At 37.5% G+C, this 24,184-nt stretch overlaps 1 protein-coding gene across 1 annotated transcript in view; it reads right to left on the bottom strand.

The window, feature by feature from the left end:
* Positions 1–24,184, bottom strand: part of LOC149298955 (inositol polyphosphate-5-phosphatase A-like) — a 217,842-nt gene that overhangs the window by 137,073 nt on the left and 56,585 nt on the right. The window contains exon 2 of the mRNA XM_089486955.1: positions 22,781–22,822. Coding sequence (XP_089343081.1) covers positions 22,781–22,822 — 42 coding nt within the window. The remainder of the gene's footprint in view (positions 1–22,780; positions 22,823–24,184) is intronic.

Here is a 24,184-nt window from a genome sequence, read left to right as displayed (position 1 = left end):
GTAGTAGCCTGGCAAAGATCAAGACTTTTTCAAAGGTTGTCTCTATCCTTTAGAATGCCCTTCCCTGCCTAATCAAAATCTCCCACTATCAACAGTCCTTCAGAAATATCTCTCCCACTCATCTTCAAAGATCAACTGATTGACTGACTGATTTCATTCAACCATTGCTTCGCCTTTCCTAGCATCACTCCTACTGTTGGGAGCTTCTCACCATACCCTATTGCTCCTCAGTCAGTCTGCACATCTAGCAGTTTACCTAAACAAAGTTTACACTAACATGCAGTTGTGTGACTGGTCCACCTTAAACATTTTGATTTTCTTGTGTAATATACTGCTACCCCCTTCTAGATTGTAAGCTTGTTTAAGTAGGGACCTCATCCCCTGCTATAAGTCCAAACTCTTTTTTGATGGACTACTTATACTCATTTGATGCACTACTTCTTATGTCCCATTTACCCATTGTACAGCGTTGTGAAGTGTGATTGCGCTATTTCAATCGATATATTGTAATAACATACTTACACTTGTCAGCACAACACATGAACAATTTCTAGCATTTGTTTCATCGCTTTCAGCTTTTAAAAGCATTCTTTTGCCTAAGCCTCATTTACAATGGGAAAAACAGAACCCTATACATTGCCAGAAATGTATAGAAAAAATTAATTTGGAAGCATATGCAAAGTAATTCTCACTGTAGAAGATTGTGTGCACACGGAGTGGACGTGATGTTTAGAATTCCTTTATATTGAGTTGAAGCGATGTTAGAAGTGGAGGGTCAGAATAATTACCTGCAATTCTAAAGCAGCCTTTAAATCTTAGAAGCAGAAACAAACATTTTTTTTCTTTGAATATTTGTTCCACCTATACACTATTAATCGGGGCTGGATAACCTTCAGTGATGTATTGGAGCCAATTTTACTAATCAACTTGATAACAGAAGATCCACTTAGTAGAACAAGATTTAAAGTAGAATACTAGAGCAAGTTACAAACTATGGCTGCCCAAGTCCTATTTGTCCGACACTGTTATAATGGTTAGGTGACTTAATCCCACTAAAGACAATCTGCCTCAAAAACACATCCATGGATCTCAAAGTGGCTAGTCTTGAAGCATGCCACAATGTAAGCATTTGAACAAAGAAAATTCTAAAAAATTTAATGGAAGGGGCTTTTTCTAGCCCTGCTGTACCAGAAAGCATGCCAAACATAAGTCCAAGACACTATGTGAAAGCCACAAGTCCCAGGCCATATCTTAGTATATTGTTCAAATAAATATTCTATTTTAGCAGACTTTTCTTCATATTTCCTACGAGCTTCAACAATATTCTTTAGCAACATGGGAGGCAGGGTTTTCTTGCACACCCTTGCAAAAAAAATGTGCATGATTAGTTTACGTTGAGTAATATCCTCTGGCTACTACTATCACAAAGGGTTAAGAGAGGTCGCCACTAATGCAAACACCTTCTGTCAAGCAAAGGGCCAAATTGATATATGGCTTGTTAAATTGAGATGGTAAAAGTTGGTTAGTAATACCCTACCCAGATTAAGGTACATATAAGTAAGTAAGCCTTACATTAAAGCTAGTGGATACACATATTTAGCTTTGCATGTTTTGGAACAATAGATAGTAAGATAGAACTATCTTGTAATATAGTTATAATTCTGCCCTATTTGTTAGATTAGGTTTCTCACTAATACCTAACTGCGCAGTTATAAGTTCATGTACTTCATGCCTTGGAAGGTCTAACAGAGTTTACATGTATTTTTAGTTCAGCTGACCCAGGGTTTGAATAGTAAAGGGGATCATTTTTAATGATGTGACAAGTGACAGAAAAGTGGAAAAAATATAATTTAGTATATAAATGCAGAAAAAAAATTAAGCACGTTGAACCATCTGGAAACCCTCCGCTACTTGCCTTAATTACTTGTAGAGTGTGCTTATACAATATCAGATTTGTGCACATTTGGATGCTTGGTGTAAAGATCAACTTAAGGGTCATGAATGACCTGCTTTTGTAGAAGTGCTAAGCTGGTTCAGCATTTAAAAATCTAAATTAAACATAACTAGAAAACTTAAAACAAACCTTGTTGCCAAGAAATAAGTTAAGGAAACAAGCTATAGCATCTTGAGGTCAAGTGTCACAGTCTTTGTTTGCTGTCTTCTGTACCTAATTTCTGCCAATTTCCAAGTGGATTTGCAGCAAAACCTTCCAGAATCAGCCACACCAAAAAGTGCGAAAGTGAACAAAAAGGCCAAAAATCACACCATAAAAAGTGACGCATAAAATGTATAAAATAAAATATTGCTGGGATTTTGCCCCAAAAAACATTAAAAACTGCCACATCTGTGACAGTAACAATGCCAAAATAGACATTTATAAACGTTGGCAATCCAGTGTCCAACATACTATTATGGAGGAGGTGAGGATTTTTACATATTGCACATATCACATATCTTTATAAAGCACACGCTAAAAATTATTATTATTATTATTAGGTTGCTCTTTCCTGTGATTAACTCATCTCCCAAAGTATACAACACTATTTATAAAAATTAATGCATTTTAAAAACTGATTCCTTAAAGTGAAAATCAAGATCCTGGTTTTTATTGTGCTCTAAAAATCAAACAATGAAGTTGTACCTATAGCCACAAACTGGAACTCACGTAGAACAGCCTAGCCTTTAAAGGGAAACTGTGTCTTTCATAGCTTTCAACATAACTAAATGTAATATATACAGTGAAGGAGAAATTATTTGATGCCCTGCTACCATTAAAATTATAGACTGATCTAGTCTGTCAGTGGGCAAACGTACAAAATCAACAGGGGAAGAAAAAAAAAAATATATATATACATACAAACACACACACTATTATATATATATATATATATATATATATATATATATATATATATATATATATATATATATATAACTTGGGGGTTTTGTTTGTCAATTAGCATAATTATTTTGGCAATATCTCATAGTCCACCTCATGGAAGTTGAGATCAGTGGCAGCTATGACAAGGTATTGTCTAATCACTTTCCTAACCTGACATTCTCTCTGTTCTCCTCACCCTACTGATACAAATCATGTCTGTGCCAATCACCAACTTAACAATAAGACAGATAGAATTTAATGGGGGTAATAATATAATAGTCATAAAAACAATCTTGAAAACAGGAAGATATGATAGTTTTCTCTATGGTAAATATAAAAGCTGGGGTTGAAAGAGGTATATCTTACTTACTGCAATAATAATAATCACATGGTGTTTGTGGTGTAAAAATTCCGAAAGAAAACCAGATGTGATTTAAGCTTTGTGTCATTCTTGATCAAGGAAGGGGCAAATCCACTTTTCTACATTTGAATATAGCATTCCTTAATGTATGTTACGGAAACAAACAAAGCTAGGGTGACCTAGAACTCGACAGGCACAAACTGGAATATCATAAGAAATGTAAATTTCCACTGTAGTAATTTACATGAGCAGACAGGCTTTTGCGAAAATAAATGCACTGATCTGTTTAGTTTAAAGCTTCTCATAACCCTTTTTCTTTTAATGTAAAAAAGATTGTAGGCTCAATTTCCAGTCCAGGCCTCCACAACATTCATTTTGGTTCATACAGCTTGTTAAATTACTCAGTTGTAATTAGGCAATGCGTAATAATATTGTTGCAGAACCTTTTCTGGAGGCCACTGTGCATTGTGGCAAATGGGTCTGCACAAGCGTCTGTGGTACAGTTGCAGAGAATAAATCTTTTGCGTCAACAGATCGCTATTAAAAAGCTGGGAGTCATTTTAAATCTAGTGTAAATGTGAATCAACTGGAATTCCTCATTGTAAGTGTACCTATACTGCTAACCAGAGGTGTCTTAGGACGGGTGGATCTACGGAACATGCTTTAAGTGGCCATGTGGTACTAGGATGGTAGTGGTGCTTGGGTGGCGGCTCGGCAGCTTGCATGGAGAGCGTGAGCTGCAGTGAAGACAGGGTAAGAGTGAGGAGAAGAGGGGGAAGTTATATGAGTTGCATGGATCACAAGATACATTCCGTGTGATTATATGCTGTTGGCCTGAATAAGTGTATGGTGTTAGCTTGTGTGTACATGTTACTGTATGGTGTTAGAGTATGTCTATGTTACTGTATAGTGGTAGCATGATTGCATGTGTTAGTATTTGGTGATCCTTTGGGAATGTAAGAGATGAGCCTATGGTTAGTGGTACACAGCAGAGGAGGGAGATAGTGTGTGTTTACAAGTGTTAGTGTATAGTGTTAGAGTGAGCGTGTGTGTTAGTAGGTACATGTGTTTTAGTTATGGAGGGGTGGCATACAGGCACCAATAACCCTAAGCTTGCCCCTGTTGCCAAAGAAAAGCTAGATGATTAATATATGTCACAATATATAACAATTTTAGCGTATTGTAGTTAAGGTGTCTGCAAACTGTTTTATTGCCTAGTATTGTAAAAACAGTTGCGACTGAGGCAAAACCACGCCTGGGTAGATTACGGCTACTGAGGACTTAAATATCTAAATACTTAAAAAATAAAAATGGCTTATAATGTGCCTGTTTCCAAAATCAACAGCTGAATTAAGTTGTTTTACTTGTCTGCGATAAGGAAAATAAACATTTTGTGTTCTACTCCCCTCACCTCTGAACAGGACACCTACACACATTCCCGACGTATATATATTCTCAAGAAATGTGACATCAAAGGCCGTTTTTTTTAAGACTGCTTCAACACGCCTAGTAACATAATTTTAATCCATAAAGTTTTATTCCTCCTCTATAATTCAAAACAATAGTCAATGCTAATGAAGCAGAGAGGAATTACTGTGGTCTGCCTGAGACAACAGACAATCTCTTGGCTTCCACAGTCAGCGTTACTGACTGATAAAACCTACAGGAAGATATTCAACGCTGAATTCAAAAGTGCATTAAACATTCATACAACTGAATCAGTTTTGTGGTAAACATCTTAAAAATTAATGTTTTCAATTTGTGCAATCACCTATTTATCTGGATGCATTTACAATTTGATTAGTCAAGCACGCTCCTGTCGCTCCACAAAACAACGTCTACACGATCAATCGTCTAACGGTAGATAATAATATAATATAGCTGAGGAAAAACATGTAATTCCAGAATGACACTTCAAAAACATAAGACAAATATGTAATTGATTTAATGGGTCCCTGTGTGGCTGCCATCAATTGCTAATCTAAATGCCAAACACAACTCATCATGCTTTGTTAAACAAGGGTATGGCTATGTACTAAACCACTAGTTCTCGGAGCTTTCTCTTCTGTGGCCACAAACAAGGAAAGAAGCTGATGATATGGCACAAAAGGGAGCAACTGTGGGCCATGAAATTTATTCTTGCCTAAGCCAACTAGGTATAAGGCCCAGTTCCAGGGGGCAGCAGCAGCACCTGTGTTGTTGCTCCATGGGCTGGCTGGGGAAATTACAGATTTCCCTTGTGATCAGCCCATATACAATATACTATGTCTAATTGGCAAAGCCTCCAAAGTTAACTTACTCGGTGCCATGTCTCTCTAAATTGTGGTGCTAGTGTGCTGGTATATGACATCATATCCCAGCATTCAGCATGGTGGCCGCGGAGGTAAGAGGTGGGGGTGGCTGGGGTACTGTGCTGGATCACACTTAGGGCTGCACGCAGCCAACACATATTGGTGTTATCTAGTGATTAGTTAGCAGGAAGACAACAATATTCAGGGCCGATACTTTCTGAATTAACTGGCCATGATGAGTATTTAGTCTCGTTTTCAACTCCATTTCAGCTTGGATATCTTAGTGTCTATTAGAAACTGGATGAAATATGACATCTGCTGTATCCAGTATTCTGGATTTTTCTAGACTTTATTTATTTATTTATTTTTAATTTAAACTTGCTATACCCAGCCCTGAAGTAGTTTTTGCAGAAGAGGCTACGGGGGGGGGGGGGGGGGGGTACTGAATATTTGTGAATCAGAACACCATAGAAGAGAAATAACAGTACAGGACAAAAATAAATCTCAAATTATTCTAGAACTGTATTTAAGACAACGTATATTTAGAAATTCGATTGCACACTAATGACACATTTGAGATAAGATGCTGTTTGGCAGAGTATAAATGGCTCAAATCCTACAGTGCAATTACGTGCTTTTATCGACTCTTCCATTCCAATATTATCTGAATTATAATTAAACTGCCTTTTCCCTAAAGCCTTGCTTATTTAGAAAACATGATTTAGTGCCTCCTTTGTAAAGGACTTTTTTTTATTTCACTGCCAACGCACAAAGATGTGTCTGGAAATAGGTAAACCATAGGTAATAATCAAGAGAGTGTATTTGGTGCCGTTCTGTAGGTACACTAAAAATGAGGGGAGCTCAGTTGGGCTGGAGGAGCAGGGTCTAGAGAAACCAGCAATAGCCATAGCGTCAAAACACACTGGTTTGCCTAATTAACATATAACGAAAGATTCTAAAATTCACTCAAAGCAACATGCAAACATTTGTCTAGCTGGAAAAATGAAACTTTGATTTTTATGTTGTATATGGAGTTTCTACCCAATAATGATGTAGGGGTTCCTTAATCAAAACTGGTTGTGTGTGCTTCACTTTATGCACAAGGAATGGAGAAGCTTTGTGTTCCAAAAGAATGTAAGCCTGTTAACCATAACTTGGTTTTGGGTCTTAAAGGGACACAACTAGACTTTCTTTTACAGTTATTACAGAAATTGTATGAGGAGGAACTAAAACCAAAGACATAATACCAATGTATAATTTAGGAAGTGTTAAAATGGTGCAAAACAACTTGAAAAAGGAATGAGGAATAAGGAAACAACCACCATTTTTGTTCTTTATTTCTGGAGTTCTCAGATATTGTTAGTAGGGTACCCAAGGGAAAAAACTGTTTATTGTTAACTTAGCATCTACCTAGTTTGCACTTAAAACTCCTTATTAGAAAGGGGGCACCATAAAGGACATAATAAATAAATCCTTTATGAGAATGTATTCTGGAATATAAAGGCATCATTTATTCTACTTCTTAAAAGAAGTGAATGCCTTTTACAAGACTAATTTCAACAGGAAAATAAATGATCTTCCTAAGACATGTCAAGTATAAAGCACTTGGGAAAGAGGGCATGTCAGTTGAGCTTGAAATAGGCCATGTTATAAAATGCAGCTAATACCATTTATCTGGATGGCATTTGTTTGACACCAGCAATAACAGTATAACAAGCACAAGAATTACTAAGACCTTGTCTTTATACTCATGCTTAATAACCGCATCAAACAGGCCACCCAAACATTTTTCATCAACAGCATCAAGGCAAGAGGGCCAGAATTAATAACGCTAACAGGAAGGCTTGGCGTATAATAACACCCTGCTTTCATAAATATGACTTCATCGCCCATAGCGGCCAAATGCCTCAGTTTGGATGGATACTCCTGTAAACAACATCTATTAGCTGCTGACCATTTGTCCCAATCATTGTGCTGACCCCGAGTTGTACCCATGTACATACATTAAAGCCATCTAGGAGGTCCTGTACACCATTTTTCTTATGTTCTAGCTGAGAAGTTTTTTATGGATGAACACGGAGTTTCTTTATAACCCTGGTGCTGACGCTTCGGTTGAAACCAAGATTTCAAATATAAGAAGCAACTGGCACTTATGGGCAATGTTCTAAAAGAAAATGTACCAGGTCACCAAGTTTGGAGGGTTCAACGATGCCATGCCAATGAACTGTAACACTTGCCAGGTTGACAACCTAGTGTGGCCCTCATGGTCACCACCTGATGTCTGACAATGCCTTTTCCCAGCATCAGCAATAGAAAGTGGTTGACAAAAGCATTCATTTAGGAAAAAGTAAGTAGGGTCAATATTAAGTAAAATTGACATTTAACTGTTACTAATCTCTACAAAGATGCATATTAACAGTTAATAGGTACAACAGAAATAAAGTAGATTAATATGTATTACTTCATAAATACAGCAATATCTATATAACAAAAAATGAGATTCAGAATTCTCTTTACCGCTAACAAAACCCTATTAAAATTCCAGAATTTTTACACTAAAACTTTTATTAGAGTCTAATTATCACTATTGAAATATTACCCAAAATGTTTTACAAGCAAAAACATAAAAAGAGAAAAAAAAATAGGCGGTTATATTCTGTGTTTAATAATAGTTCTGATGGGTCTAATAACGGTGTTACTTACTGAAATTCTACAACGAGTTGATTGCTTTCCCTCGAAAATGCAGTTGAGCTAAAAAGTTTATAAAGATCTCGGCAGTGTAGTGTTAAAAAAAATAACACAAGACATGTGCGGAACTACTACTCTCTCGATGCTCAGCCAGCCTGCAGTTTAACAACCTGGAAGGACTCCAGTTCTCCGGACTTGAAATTAAAAAAAACCGCATAGAACCTGTTGATCTGGAGACAGTCAGTCTTAACAAGGTTTGACACCAATAATAAACACGCGCAGGCACTAAATAAATAAAGCAGCGCACTGAATTTCCTATTATAAACACAATAAACACGCTGCTTCGTTATTTATTTCCATTGAGAGAACCGTTTAGAAATAATGGGTACAGTGCAGCGCTGCAGGCACGAGATAACGTAGGGGGAGGAAGTTTGCGATACGACAGGAAGTCTCAGCCGCTCTTCTTTAAGAAAAGCCATGCAAAGCAGGGGAAGCAATAACAAACTTGGCTCAACCTGGGCACATCTGTGTTTTTACCTATACATGCTCAACAATGTTTCGCCATTAGTACATATTCCAGTACATATTTTGCATGTCAGCATGTTATGGTTTATTTGAATGTACATTACAGATGTCACGCGGACAACATGACCATTAAAAATCTTTCATTACAAAACACGCTGGGACGGGGATCATAGTGCAAGAGGGTACACGAAATCCAAAGCTTTTAGGACAATATAAGCGATGCAGAAACAGCCGAGACCTACCGTTCCAACAGCTCACAATCCAGTAAACAATGAAGTGGAGTAAGACGTAGAAGGTAAGAGCCTAGAGCACAGTAACCCTACTGTGCGATCACAATGATGTTAGGAGGAACTGACCGATGCACAAGAGGGCACAAGATGCTGCATATTTGTGGGAATATAAAGTTGGGTTTAACGCATGGGTTTCTCTGAAGAAGTGCGTTTGTAAAGGGTTTTTAATAAATGATTGGTTGATTTTAGTGTTGCCTTTGAAATTTAGTTTTTTAATAAAGACTAATATATTCCGGCACGGATCTAGAGAGTTCCCAGGTATGAAAATCTTGAGATCAAGTATACGAATGATTTTCACCTTCCTATACTGTGGTAGTTTCCCAAAAAGACAATCATTGACTTATTTTTATATATGGATAAAGGCATTTATCCTTTTCACTGAAAGACCGAAATAGAAAAAAAAAATGTGTACAATAGCAACGCCTGGAAAATGTTGCAGAGAATTTTAGAGAATGGGAACTTTTAACTGTTTATACAAAAGACGACACTGTTACTAAAACAAGAGTCAGAATTATTCTCGATTGTTTGAGACTGTATGGTAAACTGCAATGGCACATAGAAAAGCTAAGTGGGGCTTTATATGGAACTGCCTAACTGTAGGGAGTCATTATAACTTTGTTAAAAAGTACAGCCAAATAGAGTAAAACAAAGATCCATTGAATCCGATCTTATTGGTTGCCAAAGTTTTTGTTTCTGTGCTATTAGAAGGACACAATGAACACAAGAAACAAAAATAGCACTTCAACTAAAGCTTTCTACGATCCATTAGTGGCTAGATGACCATGGAAAACACTGCTGTTGAAATTTTGCTTATATTTGCTACCTGGAGAAGTCTTCTGCAATAAGATATATGGGGCTCAATTCAATGACCCACCTCAGGTCGAAAAAACGTCACTAACTGCTCGACCTCGTTTATGTGTTTAGAATATGTTACTTTGCATCTCCTAACAGCCAATGTTATCTTTAATTAGATATCGCTGATTGTGTATGCAGACCAAAGCAAACCACAAGGTAATTAAACATCTATGCCCAGATCACAGTTAAACACATTTAAAATGTAATACAACCTTATTATTGTTTTGCATTCAACAAAATGCTATTTTGCTATTTGTGATGGATAGAGTAGGTGTGATGGCATCAGCATACAATAAGGGTTAAACTGGGCTGCCTGTGCCAATTCCCATAGGATAACATCCTACCAACATCACCCTAATGGTCGCCCTTATCCCTAGAGTGAGCCACATTATCCCCACCCCAAGGTTGGGTCATTAAACTGAGGCCAATGTGTTAAATACGTAAATCTAAGAAGTGAACGTCTGAACAGAGCTGTAGTCAAATTAAGAGATATATTTTACCTTGTTCTCAAGCTCAATGCTTCTATAGTAAATAGTATGGTTTAAAAATGGATGCGTGTTCCACAAAATCATTAAAAGGTGATTTAAAAGTAATCTAATGCAGATGGAAGAAAGGGCTTTTTCGTTGCCAAATTCCTCGTCGATTCCAATGTAAAATTGTAATAAATTTGACATTTAAGCCATCATAAATAGTTATTTCCACTGTTCTGTATGCAATTACATTTCAAGTAGTGATCTGTGAAATTTTAAATGACATTTAATCTACTGATTAGCACGAGATTTAAAAAAGTAGTGATTAGTTCAAACAAACTACATGTCATGTGTTTGTAGCCCTAATATACTGACACCTATTAAATCTATCTTTAGGTAATTCAGCCGTAAATTCAGCAGATGTAGGAAGACGGGTTCTATTACTAGATCGGCTTATTTGAAATGTGTGATTATCTTTTCTCTTTTACATGTAACAATTGTAACGCCGCAGACAGATACGTGCAATATGTTGACTTTTAATACATAAATTTTAATAACGTAAAAAAGGAAAGATTTTTTTTAGTGATAAGAAAATACTGCCAGCGTTTATGCTGCCAGCTGGCAACAAGATCCTGGAACTGCACATACCCATGGCAGGCCACTGAGAAAATCTTTATTTATCTTTGTTTCACTGGGAAAATCTTTATTTATCTTCGTTACAGGCTCCTACCCAAATACCTGCGTCACTGACACATATAATCATACGTAAATAGGTAAATGGACAGTAACCACTGCTCAAACTCATCTGTATCATCAGGATCTTGAATCATGCACAACCAAAGTAGAGCAATGTTAAAAATACACATTTTAATTAAATATTTTCCTTCCCCATCTGGAAAAAGTAGAAAACAACTAGAAGTAATAGAATTTGTGCTGCTTATCCAACATCCCGCTTTCTATTAGCAGTATGTACCTGTAACAAGATATGATGCAAACACATTTACTAATATGTAAATACACGCAAACACTTATATATATATATATATATATATACACACACACACACACACACACACACACACACCCACACCAAAGATTTTCCAAAGACTTGTTTGAGAGAATGATCAGACCTAGAAGTCTGATCATTGGTAAAGAGTGTCCGACACAAGTTGTTTAATCAGTATTTTTGCACACCTGTTTCTATGGTGTTGAAAGATCCCAAAGGTGCATTCTTCTTTTAGTATACCTCACTGTTAAATTAATTTTGAGGTATATTATTTTATTTTTTTTTATTTTTTTTCCCCTAACAGTCTATTTCCAATCTATTTTTTGTTTTTGTTTGTATTTTTGTGTCATCTTTTACCTTTTTGGGACACTACTAATTTTCCTGCATTCATTTTTTCTCATTCAATACAGTTGGCAGGAAAGTGGTGGTTTCAACTCCTTGACTTCAAATCATGAAGGTCCAACCCAAGTTAGCTTCTGCTGCAAGGAAAGACTGGATAGCCCTGTACAATGTACATGTAAATCAAACGTCTCCAGTCACTTCCCCCATTGAATTATTTATGATACAGGGCTAGCACAGTTCTTGCTGGAGAAACTTGCTAGTACTGGTAGTTCATAAAGAATAGTGAAGAGAGATAGAGCCAAAACTCTCCTGCCAACTCCTGCCACGCTCTAGTGAATAAACCCTATTATGTTCAGGATTTTCTTTTTTTTAGATTGTGTTGCAACAATATTTCTATTTTTTACAGAATGCTTAAATGAGTAGTGCTGATGTGCAACAGAATATACAACGTTAGTAATTCATTACTCTAAATATCTAATAATCCTATGTAGTTGTGTTTACATGTTACAAAATGCCAGCATATATGTATTAAAAGCCCACTCTGTATCTACTACTGGAGTGGCCATCTTACTTTCTGGCTTATATTAATATCTATTATGTCTCTATTATGTCTCCCCTTGGTGGGAGCTTTAAAGAGTGAGATGAGGAGAACCAAGATGATTTCTAAAAAAACCCAGAAAAACTGCTATTGCCATACAGAATTGCATGACTGTGGTGTTTGAGCAGGAAAACATATGCCAAATACCATGACTGGTGACGATGGCAGCCCCCAGGTCTGCAGCTAAAGGAAGTTTATTGGAACAAAATGACATAAAACCACCGTTTTTGTCAATACAACCCTTTACTACCGTATACGGCACTGTACCTTATACTCGAGGTGAAAAATATTTTTTCCCATGGGACTTAATTTTGCTAGCGTTATAACAGTCTTATATCATAAAACCAATTATCCAACCAAACTAATGTACCTAAACTCCTCATATAGGATTTGATCATTTGTTTTAATACTAAAGGCTGTGCGAGATACAATTCCTTTTTAAATGTTGCAAACTGGTCTGTTCTTTGTGAAACAAGCATGATATCCTGTACACAATCATAATTTGTGGCAGGCAAAATGTATAACCGTGTTCATAAGCAAACTAATTGCATACAAGGATAAAACATAAAAACATTAAATATAGCTTGGGTTCTGGAGGTGTTCTCATCGGTGTCTAAAAATAACATGTTTCATTTATTTTCAACCGCTAATTATTGTTCAGGAGAACACAGCATGAACATCAAAGCACAGTTTATTACATATTATTTTGGGAAGTGTTTAAAATTACATCTGAGACCTAAAATGGTACTGTGCGTTTCCTGACAAACCGCTGTACCCTTTGGTAAAAACAAGTTTTAACTCAGATGTCAGCACTAAAACCTTTCACGGCAATGGATCAAAATACTTGTCCAGGGACCAACATTTCGCATTAACTATTTGCAGCACGATCCGTATTATAGTAGATGTTTATCGAAAGCTGGACTATAATAAAAATAAGCTGAGTTAACGCAGAAGGACAAATATGTAGCAGCTGGAGAAAAGACATAAGGTGTTCTCGCCCTTTCAAATCCACTCAAGACCTTGACACATCTGCTAACACTCACTAACACTCCTGTTTTAGCTATTTATGCCACTGAGTGCCTATAAGCACCGCTGTTACCCACAGATGTTTCTTACCAACGCTACCCATTAATGTTCACTGGCAGCATAGCATCATTATGTGCAATACTATTTGTCACCGTTTTATCGCTAAATTAAAAGAAATTCTTTACAAAAAACTACCTACAGCTTTTTTTTTGGAGTTATCTGGTTCGCCAGAAGGAAGCCTAGATCTTTGGCAGAAGTGCTGAAGTTCTCTGCCTTCTCCTCAACCAGCATTTCAAAGGCTGCTTGGACAAATCAACAGCAACCAGCAACTTAACAATGAGCAATAACCTGAATATTCACGCAGATCCTTGGAACAGGAACGTGCAATATATAATATCCCTACTACAAAGGTGGGCTTAAATTTGCAAAACATTTACATGAAGCTTGAATAATCAAAATCAGGAAAAATTAGTCATACAAATTATTCAAATAATAAGCTAAAATATAAGGGCCAAAGCTGCAAAGCTCTTATGACAGTTATTTATGTAAAATTGGTAAAATAATTGCTTCTGTTAAAACAAAATAGGGCATATGTATACTGTATATAGTACAGATGTTTATTGCGAGCAATGAGTTCTGAGTTTGTTCCACTGCATGCAGAACACAGATACAAAAATAGCTCAGTTAACAGATGGAGGCTGACCTGTTAGTAAGGATAGTAATCATTACAAAGCGCTGTGTATATACACAGCATGTAGTGTCACATACCTGGCTGCCGGTGCCTCTGGGTCCTCGGACCGGCAGCCGCCGAGGAGAAGAGGGAGACCTCCCACCGTGCCGCGGCAGCCGCAACCACCGCGGAGAAGAGGGAGACCCCCCGCCCTACCACAGCAGCTGCAACCGCCACGGAAAAGAGGGAGACCTCCCGCCTCGGCACAGCAGCCTCAGCTGCCGCGAGGAAGGGGAAGACCTCACAACTCCACACGTCAGCCGTCCACTGCTGGAACCAGGTCCGGTCCTGCTGCGTGCACGCGGTCCTCTGCACGCCACCTAGTGGCGCCAGCCGGTACTACCGCTCCTTTTAGGATTCTACGATCTCGCCAATCCCAAGATGGCCGCGAACCGGAAGTGACGTAACGGCACTTTGAATTTTTGGCGGGAATTCGTTAATTGATGCCTGGACTTCCTCCGCCTATTTTAAGAACCTCAGAAACCTTCCAGCTTTGCCTTCTGATGGTTGTACCTATCTTGCATAGTGTCTTCTCAGTACGCGTGCCTGTTGATTTCCCGTTACCGACCCGGCTTGTTCCTGTTTCCGATTTCCTGGCGTTTGACTCTGGCTTTCCTCACGACGATCCTGACTTCTGGCTTCCTGACCTCGGCTTACCCTGCAAAGATCCTGACTTCTGGCTTCCTGACCTTGGCTTGCTCATTGGCTATTCTGTACTGGACTTTGGTGTTCTGTCTATTGAACTTGCATACGCTGCTCTACCTGATTACAGGTTCTACTTTACGCTGTGCGTGACATGTAGTACCCAGAACACAATGCATTTCTTACACAATGTGCTTAGAAGGACCACAGAACTCGCATCTAGAACCAAGTCAGAAAACCCGAAACATATATAAAACAAAAGCATTCTAAACATAACTAATTTATCAGAATTTCTTACATTTTGTATTTTTCTTAATGCTGGAAAAAAGGACAAAGTGCCCTACAAAATGGCCAGACTTTGGTTATTACCGGCATTATACATTCATCCACATAAATATTTGAACATTTTTTTTTAATAAATACAATGAATATGTTGAAGCATTACAGTCTTCATTTTTTATGAAACCAGAAAAGAGGGATATTATATGTTAAAAGAACCAAAAGTTGCCTTTATTCATTCCCTTTATTTCTTATTGCAACACTATATTATACCTGCTGCTTACGACTTCATTTATAAGCCATAAAAAGTAAAACATTGACTTTGCTATTTACTAGGAAAGATCAAACTCAAATTGGTTGGCCCGGCATAATGTACAGTTGACCCAGTGGGATTTCTCGAAAGTCAGGTCACCAATTTAACTATGCATTATGTAGGGTCTACTCCAAGGGAGGGCTGGCAACATTGAGCTCAGAGGGCTCCAGTCCGAACAAGTGGCCTAGTAAAAAAATAATAATGAAACCTAAAACGTAAAAATAAATGACCAGGTAGTACCTACCACCCAAAAAAGAAATCAGGGTGCCCAAGCCCTCCGCTAGTCTTTCCACCTCCCCATTATTAATTATTTTATTTTTTTTTAGGAGAAACCCAAGTCCCAACTTAGAAGATACAACTCTGCAGCTTAATCAAGTAAAATAAATCATGATGTATTTGTGATGACATTGTACTGTACTTTTCATGTTTCATCATACTGTATATTAAAATAATAATTTTAAACATGATGTGATGTGGTTACAGGCTTTCCCAAGATAAGTGCTTTAGAATAGTCTAAATAGTATCTTCCAGACATAGAATATATCCCTGTTCTCTCTAACAGATGGTGTGCTACACATGTCTCCATGCGTATTGTAACAGAATCCCATAAGAGAGATAAAAGTACAGACGAACGGACTTTCCCGTTGGCAAGCAGCAGCCCAACATCAAAAGTTTAACATAAGACCAAACCGTATGAGAATGCGTGCGTCTACCTTGACCAGACAGAAAAGGAATCAACACATTTACCATTTAAAGTAGAAATAAATGCCTAAATATCTAAAAAAATATATATAGTTTGTTGCTTATGTCTGTCTGTTACTTGCAGAGTTATTCTATGTTTATGTACTGTTGACATTAACTAACATATAAGCTAACCAGAAGTCAAGCGAAGAACAGGTGCAGAATATCACAACAGTGTATTAAAGAATTCTTGCCCAGCGACTGATTTTAAACCATTTTTAAACAATTTTACAGTCCTATTGAAAAGTAATTATGTTACAATATAGTAAATTACAATTAAAGATGTATGTTCGTTTACGGTCGGAAGATGTTTTTTTTATGCTAAAACACATTTTATATTGGTTCCTTAATTGACAATTTTGCCTCTGCCGTTAATTTGGGTACAGCGTGAAGAACCATCAAGCTTAAATTCCAATATTCATTTTTTTTGCCGCATGCAACTGTTTAATAGTTAGTGGCAACTTCTGTGAAACTCACCCTACAGCAAATAAAAATACCCCTTTTCAAGCGGAAACAGATTTTCTTTTAATTGGTTTTCCTAGATGCGGCCTATCCCTTAGATAAAAAAATCTGTGTTATTAAAACTAACATTCATTTTTAATGTTCATCCAAGGCAAAAATTATGCCAGAGACCCAGAATGTTGCTAGTATCCCCCGAAGCCCATACATAAAAGCAATGTTCATAACGACTACACCAGTATTTAAAAAAAAAAAAAAAAAAACTAAAAAAACCCTTTGCTGTAGAACAGCCTATGAAACATACTAGGATTCTATAGATTATTCTACCAGAATGCTTACTGCATAAAGATGTGCTTCTAACGGGATCTCAACTTTTCAACCATGAACGATGTTTAGTTCTTATGAAAAATAAGAATTTTCCTTGGTGTTAAATAAAATTAGAAACAGAGACATAGTGAATACTTTGACCATTGACTTCAACACTGCGGATAACGAGAACTTTCTAAATAATACAGCTTTATACACAGGATGCTACAACTTTCCATGATGTCGCAAGCAGAACTGGCTCCAAGCCTAGTTTAAAAAAACATGATCACTTATGCACAATCTTGCGACAGTGTGATATTGTTAAATGTAGAAGAAAAATAGTACTTAACCCTAGCCACTAAATCCTCAGCAGCTTGGAAGACATTGAGCTATGCAGGCACATAGTACACATGTTCACAATCATTCAACCAACAAAAATAATAGTCTACAAACGCTAGCAGACTAATTGACAGCCACATCAATGTAACCTCTGTATATTGTCTATGCAAAATTAAATATAAACATTAATCGTTTTGGTAAAACTATATATAAATTTGTGTAAAAACAGCAGTAATAGCCTTGTTTATCCTACTAGTCATTTCAATGCATGCCAGCAAAGCATTGAGATATAAACAGAAGCAAAAGCTGTCACCACTCGCCAGCATTTAGAAAGTGATTCACAATATACACAGGGAGTAAATATAGAAAATAATATTTCAAGATAACAGTCCTAAACCCCTTTAGAGGAACAATTAGTTCAATACCTTCAACTACAAAGACCATAATGTGTGTAGACATCTCACCATCACACTTATAAGAACTTGTTGGACATCCCATTCCAAAACCATTGGCATCATATGGAGTTGGTTCTGCAGTTATAAGTCCGCTCTTCTGGGAAGGCTTTCCTCAAGATTTTGTAGTGTGTATATTGGAATTTACTTTCAGCCAAAAGACCTATGTCGCAATCGGCGTTCCAAGTCATCCCCAAACGTGTTTAGTGGAGATAGACTCAGGGCTCTATGCTGCCTACTCCAGTTCCTCCACACCAAACTCATTCAGCCATGTCTTTATGGACCTTGCTTTGTGAACTGGGGCATAGTCATGCTTTGGCCACAAAGTTGGATGCATAGAATTTTCTAAAATGTCTTCGTATTAGATTGCATTAGCATTATTCTTCACTGGAACTAAGGGGCCTACCCCAAACCACGAAAACAGCACCAGACCATTATTCCTCCTCCACCAAACATTACAGGAGGCACTATGCACTCCAGTAGGTAGCGTTCTCCTGGTAGCTGCCAAACCTAGATACATCCAGCAGACCTCCAGATAGCGAAGCTTAACAGTAGCACCAATGTCACCGTAACACTGACCCTTTTTATAATAAAAATTAAAAAGGAAAATACAGACAACCAGCCCTTATTAGGTTGATTCTTCAAACAAGACTAGAGATAGATGTACTAAGCAAATCCAATTTATTAATAAAGAAGAGAAAAACACTCATTACCTACTCTATAATTAATAAAATTAAGAAGGGTTTTGGTACTCTAAATACTCTTCACATATAAAATTTATGGAAAAAAGTTTTTGTATTAACTAATATTTAAGAAAACAGCTACTACATTAGTTTCCAGCTGCACACACTAAACACCCTTGTTTACTATCTTCCTATTAAACCCATCAGTCAACAGAGAACAAACCAATGCTGGCACATTCTAGTTCTCACAAGGCTGTCTGTAATGGGGTTCCATGGGATAGTGGTTAGAACAGTTTATGTTAATCCTTTGTACAACAATGTGGTGCACACCTATTTAACCATTTCTCCTCATTACTATGTCCAATTCCAATGGAAGCGTTTTCTAGCTTCAAACAGCCAATTAGCGACAAGAACCGATGGACCACGGGCAAGGAGGGCAGTTGCAGAGCTGCAGCTTCTACCTCAGGTAAGTGCTTTTTTCCCCAGAGTACTTTAATATGTTTTTCACAGTCTCAATGAAGTTGCCCTATAACTTTGTTGCTTTGTGGCACCATAATAGTGCAGATACTAAGGCCTCACTTCAGTGCATGGCATGTATGCTAAAAATTTACCTTGCTGGGAAGGAATGGAGCATGGGTTCAGCAAACAAGCAGAAAAATGTCTTCATATTGGGCTATCATGTTTTCACCTCCGGAAAAATATATATTTTCTACTGTAAAGCTTATGAATGTGGTACACTTGACATGGGACCAGTTCTTTATCGTTGGCACAGATGGAAAGTGCTCAAGGAATATGTCTTTACAGCTGCTTGCGAAACTATCTTTAGACTAACAACTCAACTTCTTTCCTTTTTCTTCGGAAACGTATTATCTTCTGTGTGATTTCAACAGATGCCTTTCATTAGCAACAGCTGAGCCCCTTCGGGTTATCTTATCTTGTAAAACAGCCCAGCAGAGGCTACTTGTCTGATGGCCAGAAAGAGGAACCTTAATTGTTTGCTCACAATGGCAGTAATGCAGCTTGAGGGATCTATAAATGGTGGTATTGTTTGAATACAACTTCAAGGGCAGAAGAAAGATCAAGATCAGGCTTGTTAATACCTTGATTTGTGAGAAAATTAGAGAGGGGTCAAGACACTGCCAATGTCTGTGGGTGTTCCTGTTTACAGAGGCTAATTCAGTTACTCTAATACAAACGAGGGTGGCATGATTACAAAGAAGAAAAAAACAGAACCCTTCAGTAGAGATGGAAAGAGATGTGGTTTGAGGTTTATTTGTGGTTTATGCTATATATGAAGATAAAAATATTTCGCTTGTTAAAATTATTTTCCAGTACTTTTTTGGCATTTTAGTGTCCTCTAGCACAAAATTAAAAAAATATATATTTGTGCTTAAAACAAAGAAATCTTTTACAAGTGAATGCTTGAAAATAATTAATGTAGACTTATCAAGGAAACAAAAATGTATTGCCCAGGGCTAGATATGTATGTCTAAAATAAATGAACAAACAGAACAAAATGCACTCATTTAGGCTTCGGGAACAAGCTAAGCTTTATAGAAGAATTGTTCAGAAACATGTTTTGGTTTTTTTATATATATATATATATATATATATATATATATATATATATATATATATATATATATATATATTAAATTCCCCTTAAATTTAAAATAGTAATAAAATCGACATGTTCTGTACAGCACCTTAAAATATACCATCTGTATTTTAGTAAATGAAAATGTTACGCAATAGGCTAATGACATCACAGCAGATGCTTCATCCAGGTCTGGTTAGAAGCATTTACAGGGTCTTCTATCAAGAAAGCCATGCAAAATTTAGACATGCTTCACTCAGGTCAGTGTTTTGTAGTTTTTCTATAGTTATAGTAAACAGTCTTATAAATATCTTACCTATGGAATCAAAAACAAGGTAAGTTAAGTGTGAGTGACAGTACTCTAAATAAGCACACACAGGGCTAAATCATTATAAAGAAGATTTTCCTTTTATAAACAAGACAACAGTAAGACAAATACATACATTTCTATCATACTTCAATCTGCAATAGAACAGAGTTTTATCTATACAGGAGATCAAGACAACAAAAAGACATACAGTATATAAAACAATAACAAATGGCACTATTCTAACGCCATATCTGTATGTATACACACACACAGTTGTGTGAAAAACAAAGTACACCCGCTTTGAATTCTATGGTTTTACATATCAGGACATAACAATTATCTATTCCTGAGCCATGATTTATTCAACAAGAATAAAGCCAAAATGGAGACGCCATCTGTGAAAAGTAGCCCACCTAAAGCCATACACTCAGCACAGTTACAGGGGCAGAAAGCTTGTTTCCTGCCCCATGAGATGACCCGGCTGCAAAAAACTCAAACAGATAACAGCCAGGTTCAGTCACTCCTCTAAAAATAACATCGCAGCACGGCTTAGGTTTGCAAAGTTGCATCTGAACAAAAAACAAGACTTCTGGAACGATGTCCTTTGGACAGACGAGACCAAAGTGGAGATGTCTGGCCATAATGCATAGCGCCATGTTTGGAGGAAACCAAACACAGCATTTCAGCACAAACACCTCATACCAAACTGTTAAGCAGGGTGATGGAGGCTTGATGATTTGGGTTTGCTTTCCAGCCAATAAGAACCTTGCAGTCATCGAGTCGACCATGAACTCCTCTGTGTACCAAAATATTCTAATGTGAGGCCATCTGTCCGACAGCTAAAGCCTGGACAAAATTGGGTCATGCAACAGGACAATGATCCCAAGCACACCAGCAAACCTACAACAAAATGGCTGAAAAAGAAAAGAATCAATATGTTGCAATAGCCCAGTCAGACCAGACCCTCAACCCGATTGAAATGCTGTGGTGGGACCTTAGGAGAGCTGTGCATAAACAAATGAATGCAAACCTCAATGAACTGAAGTAACGTTGTAAAGAAGAATGGGCCGTAATTCCTCCACAACGATGGGAGGGACTGATAAAGTCATACAGAAAATGATTATTTCAGGTTTTTGCTGCTAAAGGTGGTTCTACAAGCTATTAAATCATAAGGTAACCAGAATATTGTACGCATACAAGTTAATCTTTGCTGGTCTTGGATAATGTATGAACCTTATATTTGGAAATTGAGTTTCAAGTGAGAGAACGTATAAGAGAGACGATAGGGGACAGCCTTGTCTAGTTCCATTCTTCGAATGGAACCAGTAGGAAACAAGGCCAGATCCCACTTTAGTATAACCGCTTTTGAGGGCTAGCCTCGACTTCATTCTATCCACCATCCTTTTGTTGGCCTGAGCATCTCTCCCTTTTTATCAGGATTTACTGGCACAAACCACTGCTGGGTTCATTACTGAAAGGTAAAATGTGCTGGCTGTGCTTGCACATGCGGTAGGAACTCTAAAATTTAAGGTTGTGATTTAAGTCCAGTTTGCAAAAATGTATTAGAATTTTTCAGCGTTTTTAGGGTTCAGTTGGTACAAGCACTATAGATTTGTGAATTATTTTTGATGTACCTTAGCTGAGGGTCGCAATTTATTTATTCCAAAACCCTCCAAAAGAGTGTAATTTTGTTCCTGCATAGTTCACACAAGAAAGTGTAATCTGATACACATCTCAGAGAGTTACACTGTTTTTCTCCCAGTCGAAAAACCTCATATTCTCATTGTCACCGTGCTTAAAATGTCTACCTAAAGAACTAGCACTAGCAAATATCCTGCGTTGAATTCTTATTTAGCTTTAGGACATTATGTTTTTTCTAATGCAATTTTAACGGGACAGTAACTGCTAAAAAAAAAAGAACACATAATGCAAAGTGTTAACTGCTACAGGCTAAATTCTTGTTATATATTAAATGACCAGGTCCAGATAATTCAGTGCCCAGATGTTACTATACAGAATCAATGTCCTGGAAGTTACCATTAGCTCTTGTGTGATAACCACTACTAACTGTGGTGTTAACTTAATCCTTTTCCATTTCTCTAGCTCTTGTTTCCCATTTCTGATACTTCTGACCCTTTTCTTTCACTTTATATCCAACCACCAATTCCATGTCCTTCTCTGCCAAGAGAATGTTTTATTTTGGCACAGGTCCCTTTGTTGATCACTAATACTGTCCGGAGTGTATTATTATTGCTACAAAGTCCAAGGGTCAATTTTAATTTTGTTCTCCAGTATTAGTGGGCCAAGAAGCTATGCCCTGGGTCGAAAGTTGCTGGCCTTTCCCTGAGACATTTAAACCCTTTAACTGCACATAGACAAACCTTAATAACTACTCAATAAAACTAATGCATCCCTGAAGCACAAGCTTGGCATTTATGTGTCCCCAAGAATGTGATAGACATATTTGAATGGCTTATTTGATGTTTCTTTAGTAAGCATACAAATAAATAAAAACTTTATAACGGTTAAATAATCTTTAAAAGGGTTAAACAATCATATCAATGAATTGAGCCTCTTACAAATCCACTGATCTTACCTGGTAAAACTCTCGAAGCCAGCTCTTTTGTAAGTTTTCTGTCTGAAACAACAAAAAGAAAAAAAAATGAATAATTTATTTCTTTAAACAGCTGCAATAGCATTAAGTTACAAAACATCAATGTCCTTGGGCAAATGTTTATTAAAACATTGTGTGTATTGATGGCATTATAAATTCCAAAAAAGAGCAAATCTGCTAAACTTTCGAGACTATGGAGGTCTCTCGGTCAGGCATTTCATGGAGCTTATATTCAATTACACTTCAGTTTGCCAATAAAGCTATCGTCTTTACCAATGTGCTCTTTCCACTTCTAACGTGGTACAATTCCATAGATAAAGCATTACACATATACGTTTTAAGCCAGCTTCCTCTTGTATACTGGTGAGTATATGTAAGTATAAAATGCAATTAAGTTTAAACATACATGTTAGAAGACTAGTACAGACTGTGCAGGCTACCTGAGCACTAAAATGACCTGGAAAATGACTTGTGACTTTTTCATAGTATCTATAAGCAAACCGTCCTTCCTTTTTAGATTACGCTTATATTATGGGGGTCCAAGCAGTGCTGGATCTTTATTCAATGCTGTTTGTTTTATACATAAAGGAAAATTGAGTTTGTTTCAAAGATCCTAGTGAAAACCAAGCAGTGTTCCACTTCCATGTGGCATTGCTGTAGAGCAGCTTTTTGTGTGCAGTGCACTGGAATACATTGTTCCCCACTGGGTGAGCTCAGCATTGAATCCAGTGGTGACCAGTCATGCATTCCCATACCCCACCTCAACATTTCTGGTGTCCAAATGAGGGCACCTGATTTGGGGTGTGGCTAGAGGAGAGAGTGGGTGGGGCTGTAGGCAGGGCTGGAGGTCAGAGGTGTGGCCACTCACCCATCCACCATACCTGAAGAGTCACCAGCTCAGCTTCAGAAAGGTAGCCACGTGAGAACTGCAATGCAGCCTGCAATTTTCACTGATTTTATAACTTCCTTGGATCAGGGGAGACCAGACGATCTCCACAGCTGACCCACCCGGAGGTATGCTTTTAGAACACTTCCATACTGGATCAGTGTAAGGAGATAAGCCACGCTTGTTCTGCAGAATGTTACTCTGCATTACAGAGGCAGGCTTAGGGGTTTTTCCAGTTATTTGTTTTATTTATTTTTAACAGTAGAATGTTTTTTGTCGACATGATAGTATTTCCCAAAAATATGTGCATGGCCAACATGAAAATCTAGAGCCTTCAATCCTTCCTAACTACCCAGATTTCACCGACGATTTATCCAGGACACTCAGGTATTAAAGTCTGATTTCCAAGCCTCTTTGGTAGTACCCATCCTCCTGGTCACAGGAGGGAGTCATGACACACCCCACTCTCCGCCCACATCTGTTGGAACGGCCACTGACCG

This window comes from Sceloporus occidentalis, unplaced genomic scaffold (assembly GCF_023333645.1).
Source record: "Sceloporus occidentalis isolate IW3139 unplaced genomic scaffold, rSceOcc1.0.p SCAF_30, whole genome shotgun sequence".
NCBI lineage: Eukaryota > Metazoa > Chordata > Lepidosauria > Squamata > Phrynosomatidae > Sceloporus > Sceloporus occidentalis.
This window is presented reverse-complemented; position numbering and strand designations above follow the sequence as displayed.